At 41.5% G+C, this 10,886-nt stretch overlaps 1 protein-coding gene across 1 annotated transcript; it reads left to right on the forward strand. All coding sequences in view use genetic code 11, as the record gives it.

The window, feature by feature from the left end:
• Nucleotides 1-597: 597 nt before the first annotated feature.
• Nucleotides 598-10,886, forward strand: EGR_00391 (Protein phosphatase 1L; the record flags this gene model as incomplete). The annotated part of the gene is made up of 6 exons (XM_024489640.1): nt 598-776; nt 811-893; nt 1,223-1,455; nt 3,968-4,225; nt 10,130-10,840; nt 10,875-10,886. 6 exons carry the CDS (start codon nt 598-600, stop codon nt 10,884-10,886), a joined length of 1,476 nt encoding a protein of 491 aa, XP_024356318.1.

Raw genomic sequence — 10,886 nt, forward strand, 5'->3', positions numbered from 1 at the left:
TCCCTACTCTTTTGTGAGTTAGTAATATGTGCTGTTTCACAGTACTTTGGGTTATTACGAATACAGGGAGATTCAGAGCTCTGAACGGGTATGAGATTAAAGAAATAGGTGTATTTATAAAGCACACAAAGGTGAATGGTATCCGAATTGTTCGTCCCAAATTTCCGTGTAATAGGTGTAATTTTCGCGATACTCCTAGTACAGCAAAACTGTGTACTATTAAAAACGTGATAAACTTTTGAGGTCATACTTAACAAGATATGCCTCCATATTGGGTTTCACAATATAATGACGATTTTTGGTCTAGCTATTAATACCATAACGTACATTCACCAAAACGATTTTTAGCAAAATTGCAGTTTTGGAAGCTCACGTGAAAGCTTGCAAATGATATTGCATAAAGACAATCGCACGTTGTTGTGATTTTAATTTAGCTTCCTGCTTCCTATAAATAAATCAAACAGTTTTTGCTCCTTTATTAGGGACTTCAAGAGAGATTTTATATGTTTAATCCATTGGCTTGTCTAAAGGTCGTTCATGTGTTTGTCGTGTGACGCAGTTCAAATTTCAGTTGGTGGTGGTTGGCACACCGCTAAGATGGCGGAGTGTCAGGTGTCGGCGTTGCTACTGGAGATAAAAAATGCTCTTTATCCAGAAGTTACTGCCAATGTGGGTTTGTCAGTTCGGCTGAGGTCAAAGCCTGTAATGAACAAAGTCAAGAAAGTTCATGGTTCTGCATATATGCTTGCCAACATATCTAGGAATTTATGTTCATCGTATGTACTTCATGCTTCTTCAGTAGCTTCTTAGCATTCAGGAAAGCGTGCTAATCGTACCATTAATGGCTCAAATACGAAGCCACCTATCTTACCCTATTGAATTCTCCTCCGATGGTAAGTTGGATTTAAAAGTACTTGGTATATTAAGTTCACGTACTTTGTGCTGATGACAAAAAGTTACTACTCCTATTTTATCACATCTTACAAAGCTGTACAAGTGTACAATTTTCGCAACATATCGTCAACCTGCTTGTAGTCTTTAGGATGTGGCTTGAATTATTCATAAAGCATGGGTTATAAACAGACTTTTGAAAAGCACTAAAACTAATCAGTAAGTGATATGGGCAACATGTACGATGTGTAAACTAGTAGAGGTCAGACTCTGTGTAATCATAAGAGTGGCCTCGTTGGATTACGTAAACTATTGTAGTTGACTTATTTAGGTTCCGGATTTTGTTCATTTGACGAGATTCAACGTCGTGGAATGGACAATCTGAAGCAGGCCCTTTTACGGACAATTGATAAAGCACAAAGCACAGGGGACTTTCCAACCGAAAAAGTTCCTACTTCTCGGATCAAACAAATATCTGTCTCCTCCGTTGTAAATAAGCGTCGAAGACAGGAAGATCGATGGTTTTTCGAACCGGATCTTGTTGCTTATGCGCCCATAGACGGGGTAGGTAGCTCTATTTCTCCCCTAAAATCAATGTATACTATTGATAGACTGCTTTTCCCTACCTTTCTGGAACAGGTTTTCAATCTTGGGTTGCGTCATCATCCTATTTTGAACCAACTTTTTTCACCATGGTCTGATTTATTTTTCATTCCATTGACTCATCTACCATCTCCCTGTTCACATGTGTTAACATCTAATAATCCCAGATACAGCATTAGCCTTACAATTTTTATCATATTTCAAAAATCTCACATGTGGTAGCGCTTGTGGATATATCCAAGCTTCAGCAGCATTTTAATATAAACGTGCGTTTGCCATGAATAGTAAAGTGTGACTCAATGATAGTTCATTGCTATCGTTTGTCTTAAATAGTTGGTATTAATGCCAAGACATATTCCGTGCAATTTTGACGCAGTAATGATGTCCTAACCTTCTTTTATCTGTCAGCTAGTTTATACCTTTTCAGTACTCATTTTTACTTCTCAAATAATATCTTTGTTAATAAAATAACCCACTCTACCCCTATTCAAAATCGAAACTTGAAATTTCATCCTCACCTGATTGGTTTGGTGTAGCTCAATTCAGTAAATGCAACTGATCACGTGTCTTGTCACGTGTCACCTTGTAATTACGCTCCCGTGCTTCTTTACTTTTTCTCCATCTTCAACTTGCTTAGATTTTGCTTTGGTGCAAGTTAAGCATTTTTACCTCGTTCTCTGTTTTTGTCCACTCCTGAGAACTTACTGATGACCTTGGTGATTTTACCCTACCGTCTTCAATATGCTTTTTGGATGTGACGTTTCGATTTCCTCGGTCCTAGTAACTTGTGCGCTTTCATTAAATATACTAGATAAGCATATTCTTTTCGTAGGAAATAGGCATATGTGGTAGCACAGGCTTCATTGCCGTAAACTTTTTCACTCCTCCACAGTCCAACATACATTACTTTTGATGGAACACGGTTCTCTGATCATGTCGAGTATTATTCCCTAGGGTTTGCGCCCGAAACGATGTTTAAGCTTGATTTTGATCGGTAGCCCCGCGTGTCATTGCATTGTTCTTCCCATAAACTCATTCCCACGGTTTTTCGCTAGAAATACTCTATTCTCATCCTGTGTGGGCATAAACTTTTCGTGCACATCAAATTGGTGGACAGCCATTTTAGCTCATCGACAGTTTGCATTAATTGGTTATACGTCGGTCAAACATGATACTTATCCGATTAAGTCTTCTGAGACAGTTGAACGGTCATGCTAAAGTTTTTTTTTGTTAAATCAATTCACTCACCTTTGTTTTGGCAAATCACTCCCGCACTTCAAAAAGTGTCTTGCGGCTAAGTATGATGCAGTCACTTCCCCCATATCTGTTCCGAGAAAAGTGAATACACTCATCTGTAATGAAGGGATCAGTGTTGGATGATGTTTAAAGTAGGACATCTTTTGAAATGTTTTTGGTCCGCGTCACTTTATTTTCAATGATTCACCCATTTAATCATGGAGGAAACGTTAAAAAACAAATCCCCTTTCATCGTACATGTGCTAACTTTTTGTGCATCTAATGTACCTTAATTTGCCTAAGTGATGATTGGCCGAGTAAAATAATCTTTTTTTCGCCTTATAAGGGTTTATAAGTTACTATTCTGGCTATTCATTTGGGGTAGTGAAGTTTACTTTTTGTCGTCTAGCCCGTACTACTTAAGTATGATCTCCAATCGCTGCCTAGTCGAAAAAAAACCTCTCTTCCTCTTCTCGCGCGCCCTATATACTTGAGTTTGCTTTAATTCCCCTTTTTCCTTTGATGCGGTAGCATTCAGTATAGGAATTTACACCAGTTGTGTGGCATTTTGTCGGTGGGTTTTAGTCGTTTTGACTAATCTCTCTTGGGATTAGACCACAGTGGTTGCACGTGCGCGTGTATGTGGTATTCTGACGAGTGCCCGTGGTTGGGGGAATCAATGATGCTGGACGCCTTAATGACGCTCCGGATGAATCATATGTTTGTGACGAGGACTTTCTTTTCCTGCTTCTGATCCTTTGCCCCACTGCTTTACACTGCATTTCCGTGACTGGATTCTTAATCGCAGTTCTCCTTTGATTCAAAAATCTGAAGGTGTTTTTTCCCATAACTAATACTCTCCCATTTCTCACCTATCCACAAGAAATGGCGGCTCTAAAAATGAAGCCCTCCAAGTCGCTTGCAACATCTGTGCCATGAACCATGCATTAGACATATATATTCATCTAAAAGTGATTTGTTTGGCGGGTAAATTTGTGCTGGGCGCACAGCTGATCAGGTATACTGGCTCATAATGACCTCTGTTGTGTGTGTTCATTTATCCGTCACTAGTCATTGTGTATATCATCCATTTATAATACATGTTGCATATATTACGCCTCCAATTATTTTAATGGTATTTTCAAAGGCTAATTTATGTCATCGCTTCTCATTCGCAAATACTTTGAGGGGAGCTTAGTTTGTTTTCTAAGCACATTATTGTTTTGATTCATATAAGGACCGGGAGGAGAATCTGTCCAAGTTGCAGTGTCATGACTATCCCCAAATTGTCGGGTGTGGTGTTTTCGATGGTCACGGGGGACCGGAGGCAGCTGAGCACTGCTCAAACCTGGCGCCTTTTCTCCTCAGTCGTCATCTGCAGCAACGCTTCCTTGAGACATCGGCTCTTCGCCGCTCCTCCGAAACCATTCCCGACATCCTCACAAGGGTCATCCACGAACTAAACTTTTCAGTTGCAGAATGTCATCGGCAGAAGGTGAGTACTGCTTGTGGCGTTTGTGCTGCTTCTCCCCCTGCGTCTTTGAAGTTGTAGCATAACCGGTGACTAGACATGTGAACGACAACATCCGGTAATGCTGTGGATTGAACATCCGAACAATTTCGCATCTAATTAAAACAAGTATCAACGTACCATTGCGTCTTACTTCGAGTGTCATCGTCGACCCCCATGGTTCTCTCAACTTTGCCTTAGTCATATTAACACTAGACAATTGTTTCGGTATTGCTGACGAGACAGAAATAAGGAAGAAATGTAATATCAGTATTAGCCCCGTATCACGTGGATCTACTGGGCATTCCCCTTTGCGATACCTACACGACATTGCATGCAATCTGCATTACACGAAAATGTCTGACGTTTAAGCTTTTTTAAATGGTCCGCAACCAAAACTATTTTTTGTTCCTCCCTTCTAATCTTGTTGTGTTGAGGCTATCCAACTATTTACGCAAGTCATTCCGTTTCTTAAAGCCTCGATGACACCAAATTTTTGAATTTCGACAGTCGATCACCGTTGAAGACAACATCTTTTCAAGTGAATGTTGAGCAGAGGGTGCCTTTTTATCGCAGTGACGTTTACATTCTTTACCCTTTTCTTCGAAGCCTCTGTTTCCAGTATTCATCGCTACCCACCTTTGCTCCTTACCATTTTATCGTGGTGACGATTAAATTTAATTTTCATTTAGCCTTTGTCCTTTTTGGAAGTGTTATATAAGAAATGCTGGATGCTATATCCGTTTCTATCATGCCATTTCTTCGTATAAAAGTGATAAATAGTGTTGAGCACACCCAGCCATCAATGCAATGCTTGCGCTTTTTTTTCTGAAGACGTAATGAGATATGAAACTGTTTAAGAACGCTCTATGTAAGTAGCCTAAGTAGAGCTGAACCCGTATTCTCAGCTGTATGAATAAAAAAAAGCCAACGCACTAGAATTACAGCCCTTGTTAGGCATGCCAAAAACGCAAAATGAATTCCTTGCGTTTTCCCATGTTCGGTTGCTTCGCGCCTATAGTGTCTCAACACCTTTTAGTGGAGCGCTCGTGTTTACTTGCGTGAATTTGGCTGGTGATCCGTGTCTTCCGACTCTCGGATCCCATCGTCCTCGCTCACTTTACTTTGTTTCCATATCGTCCTTTGGTGTTCGTGTGTGCAGGCGATTTTCGGCTCGTCGGATTTTGAACCGATGCTAGGTGTGCAGCTGTTAAGCTCTCTCTACCCTCTAGCCTTAAGAGGTCACGACAAACCTTTTCTTTCCCATGAACTAACTGCAGTTCGCTGTACTTTCGTGCCTTTTGTCATTTTCACTTTGGACCATCGAAAGCGAATGCAGTTTTGGACCACTTTTTGTAGAGGATAAAATCGGATATTTCATTAAATGTTCCTTAATGAATTTATATTTTGTGTACAAGCGGAGGTTTAGGTGTATGTTTATTGTATGTTGGTGAATTCAGTAAATTTTTCCTCCTTCACAGAATTGAGTTACAGAACTTCGAAGTTCTTAAAATGTTAATATGAAATTGTTTTGTAATAAACTGTTGCAATTAAAATTGTTACATTAGCCTCTGTATTGAGACTAGGCAATCCTGATTTCCTAAAGGCAGTGTTTCGAACTGCCCAAGAACACATGCGTACACTTCCACGTGCTTTTTCATTCGATGGTTCATTTGAAGTGATTCACTTTGCCCATAACTGGGTCTCGCTTTTGCTTACCCACTTTCAAACCTAGAACATACTCTCTACTCTTGTGCCCACACTGAAGACTGGAGTCAGTAGACTTTTCGGACAATTTTGATTCACTGGACTCCCTAACCATTCCTTGTGCTGGCTTGGAGCTTTTGCGATTCGGCTGAACTGTCAAGGGGTCTGTAAGTTATGTGGACAGGTGCAGGCAAATCGCCAACCTTTTATGCATCTAGGCAAGTTTTTTATTCGATCAACCTGGGTAGCCTATCTTGCCTGCGCTCTCACCCCACATAAATATTCACTAATTTCCGCCCATTGCAGAGTGGATAGTGTAATCTATTTCAATGCCTTTCTGATAAGCTGGTCATGCAGTTGGAATCGAAATCGTCATGGCACACCCCATTTTGTCCGTAATTCGAGGCACCAGGAGAGTGAGAGGGAGGAACAGCTGGCGGATCGGTCTGGTGGGCGAAAGCCGTGTAGCCAATAGCTCGTGTGTCACATCAGCGTTAAAGATTATGATGTGCCCGTCGCTCTTGGCACGACGAATACTATTGATGCCGCGTTTCTCTCCGCTCAGGTCATCTGTCCGCCTCTCCTTCGTAGGTGCTCTTGCGTGCCTGTGTAACTCAGACACTGGACCGATTCCTTGTGCAAATCGTGCACTGATCGCTCAATTTCGGATCATTTTTCATGTCGTAAGGTTGCCTTTTTCATGTTTTGAAATGCAACTCACTGTTCCGCTTGTTAAATCCCCATTCCTCTCCCTATTGTAGGAAAGTTGTAAATGAGTTCAGAGTTGTGTGCGTGAATCATCATACCCTGCGCATAATCGAGTGTATCTTGCAGGAGAATGTGCCATAAATTAATTAGATGCTCTGCTCCTACTGAGATGGAGTGCAATCGTCCTCCGTAGACTTCACCGATTGGACTTTCAGTCTTGCACGGGTGTTCACCACTGATTCTGCTGCCACTTTTTGTTGCCTATTTCACGCGGACCCAAAGGGCCGTATGGACAAGGTTTTGTCCTGGTTTTTTCTGTTTAAGTCAAGCTTACGTCACTTTGTTGCAGCATTTTTAGTTTCAACTTTATTAACGTGTTCATCACCAATTTTTTAGGGGAGAGCAGGTCACTTTAACCGGGACGTTTTACTGTTCTTGTGTGCAGTTAATTGCCACTAAATTTATTCAATAACATTCCACCTCTATTTTATTGTTTTGAACCCAAATAATCGGTCTGCGAGAAGTTTTATTGCGACCAGTGATAAAGTTGTAAGGATCACATTGCATATGTGCGAAACCGGGCCCAGGTAAGGGAATCTGGGAGTCACACGTACGTGACACTGATGAAGGACTTGTTAAGCTCTCTGTTTGTGAGTCAATATCATCATGACATTCTGCTTTGTCATTGTTTCTTGCTGTCAAGGTGTATCATCGGTACTTCGGACTCACTGGATCTGGTTTTTGAATCTTTGGGGATTAATTGTTTATTAAACCATGGTTAAGTCCGTAAAAAACCCCATACCGGTTTTCATTAAGCTATTAGTGAAGTGATTTGTAGGGTTGTGGCTATTTAATTCAGATCACTAAATGCCGACTATTTGCGAGGTTAATGAATCTCATTAAAGAGCAAGCAACAGGAGATCTTACAAATGGTTCGCTTTAGCTGATGTTAAGAAATGTTAGCTCATAGATCCTGGTGGCTTGATTCAATTCAACTGATGTCACTTGCTTCGTCTCATTCACCCGGTTCAAAGGTGTCTCAAACAAATCGCGGAAGGCCTCCGTCACCAATCCTAATAAAACCAAATCATCGCCTTTCGCACAGCCATGGATGCTTGGTTGCTATAGCATTACATCCTCAACCTCAAGTTGAGAGCTCCTCATTCGCCTCTTCGTTCCACTTTATTTGTGAAATGGAGGATAGTTTACTTGCTGCGACCTTTATGCAACGCAAGAAAAAGTGTTGTGTCTGCGTTCTTTTTTTCTATGAATGTGTAGAATTGGCACCTATTATTCTGTATATTTGTGTTTTTTCACCGCCGATTTCGTTAACGTAAAGACATGCATTAGTGCCTATGGGGTCAACCACCAACATGCAGTCTTTTTCTACCTTTACGGTGTTTGCTGCACGTTCGGTTCGTTAGTAAAAGTGAACGTCTAATCGCTGTACCAGGTTTATTCTCTTCTCTTCCTCTTCATCTGACACAAAAATACCATCTCCCGCTCGTCGCAATAGGCACGTTCACCTTTTCTTACGTTCGGACGTATTTGCTAGTATTTATCCATTTGACCACCTGCACCTGGGACCTTTGTGTGTAACCGCATTTTGCTCTCACCCAATTATGAACGTCGAACGCATTTTGCAGTGTAGACTGTTTAAACTAGCAATGCTTCTACATCACTTTTGTTCGAGGCATATCCAGATTTTAGTACTCAGTTTGGATCAGATTAATTGCCATGCTGCCCACATAGAATTCTGGCATACTTGGATGGTCATCTGTCATAGAGTGGGATTCTTGTGAAAATATTTTCACTTTTAAATTTCGTTGCTATCGTCACAAATATGTGACATACTCTTTATTAGTTTGTAATAGATATTGGCTTGCTTAAATCATTTCACCAATGGATTAAGTTTAAAACAATAAAGTAGATATAGAATGCCTCAGATCTGAGGATAATTTGGTCTTTTAGTCTGCTAATAATGCAACGTTTAATGGAATAACCAAGCATTTGGCTTGTGATGGTCGATCTTCCTCTGAGACTCTGGTACCGAATGTGTTGCTACATTTGGGCAACTCAATTTCACATGCGTTTCCCGCTCTTCACAGTTAGCGCTGCAATGCGCTTTCGATTAATTTTAGCTTTGTGAATTTCGTCGAATTCTACCAATTTCAGTCCTCTTATTAATTAATGCTCGGCTTTTCGTGTGGAAATTTTTTTGAAATAAGTGGCATGAATCAAGTGAAATTCAGGTCTCTTCTAATAAACGGTATGGTCAAAGGCTATTCACGGAACGAATTGTTTCGTAAATTTCTTACAAAGTCTTTTTCTATTGTTTCATTTCTAGGTGGATTTATTTATTTTTATTCTCATTTGCTGCATTTACGTGTCATACATTTCCTTCAACTACAAGATCTACCACCTGTGATGTAAGGATGAATCTGTCGTCCCAAAATCCCCTTAAGAATGTCTATCTTGTACTTATTCGGAGGTTTAATATTTGTAATATATATGCAATGACATTTGAAACTGCAATTCAGTTTTTCTTCACTTCTGCCCTACTTCGTCATCAATTCCGGCTCTTGTCAGCATCTGCTTTCCATCCGTAAAAGGCGCGCCTTTTTCTTCTGACCAACTATCGAACTTTCTCCTACTTCCTTTTTGACAAGACTTCCACTACATTTCCGGGTATACGAAATGGTAAAATCCCTTATGCTTTTGATTACCACCATCCGAGAGATCTTTTTTTCACCGTGCCTTTCTTAATTCATTCAATATTTCAGTGCCAAACGGTTTAATTACTAACCAGGTTTTGAATAAGAAATCATATTACTTTTAGGAACTGCCATTTGCAATGTTGTCATCTCGAGGCAGGGATTTTGACAGTGCTATCAACCAGCTTAAAGATAAATATCAACTTTTCACTAATCTGTCAAACACTTTTGCCTGATTCCGTCCGCTCAGGGGCATGTATTGGGATTTATGCCACCTATTCATCACTTTACCCTAAAGACTAAATAATTCTACATGGACTTAAGTAGAGGGCACTTTACAAGTGCCTTAACTATATAATGGTGGATTCAGGTGTCTTGTTGGTGTATTAGGCCTAAGTTTTTCGTGGAAACCTCTCATCCAGTTATAATTTCGTTTTTTTACGGTAAAGAACTTAGCTATTGTCAGTAGCTTATCCTGGGTGGAATCAATGCTTGTTGCGAAGCGGATAGTCGACATTGTTTTCCTTAACCGTTCATCGGAAGAATTAGTGATATTTCTGAATTTCTTTTGAAGGAGTTTTTCGTTTGCCGACTAACTGTTTCTTAATGAGAGTTCATCAGAATGGGCCTTTGCTAACGGGGGCCACCCACCGCAGTTCATGTGCCGAAATCCAATTTATTGGCAATTATCCGTGTGAAAAATGTCTCATGTGTAAGCGTGTGTAACTAGTCCTTTTGCCCTTTTATGTGCTTTTCACAGTTATGGAACTCGGGTACAACGGCGACCATCTGCCTGATTTATGGTGATTACATCTACACCGTTTGGATAGGGGATTCCCAAGGAGTGCTTTTTGGCCACGCCAACAATGCCACCAAGTCCACGTCCTCACACCAAAGCTCCAATGAACCAGTACCACAGAAAGAACCCATTCGGCTCACTGAAGCATCCATCCTTCAAACTGCACCGTCTTCAGCTCCGGGCACCACCACCATCGATATCCCTCACATCGATGAGGCTGAAATGGCGAAGAGTGGAAAGAAGCATACTCCGCGACCCCTCATCATGGGGTCAATTGAATCGCCCTCCATCGCTGCGAGCGCCCTCATCTCCCCGACCTCTCCGCGCACGAGAGCTGCTCGCTGGGGTCTTTCTTTTGCCTGGCTCACCTCCCTGGTCCGCGGCGGTGGAGGCAATAGTGCCAGTAGCAAGGAATTGAGCCCCTCAGAGGTGCCGCAGGCGCAGTTACGAGTTCGCGCACCTCTTGCCACGCAGGAAGTGGAGGAGTCTGAGTTAATGGAAGTGGAAGACCAACCGACAACGCCGGTACCGGTGTCGAGGGCAGTAGTTCACAGCGTTGCTCGAGTGCCCTTTCGCTACGGCTCGTTACCCATCGGGAAGAAGAAGGAACGCCAGCATAATCATCACCAGCAAGGGACAGGGGGCGGAGGAGGGTGGATAGGAGGCGTTTCGGTAGCAACAAAACGATTAAGTGCCCATTTCTCAGAGCCCTCATTGA

Source organism: Echinococcus granulosus (genome assembly GCF_000524195.1).
Source record: "Echinococcus granulosus chromosome Unknown EG_S00001, whole genome shotgun sequence".
NCBI lineage: Eukaryota > Metazoa > Platyhelminthes > Cestoda > Cyclophyllidea > Taeniidae > Echinococcus > Echinococcus granulosus.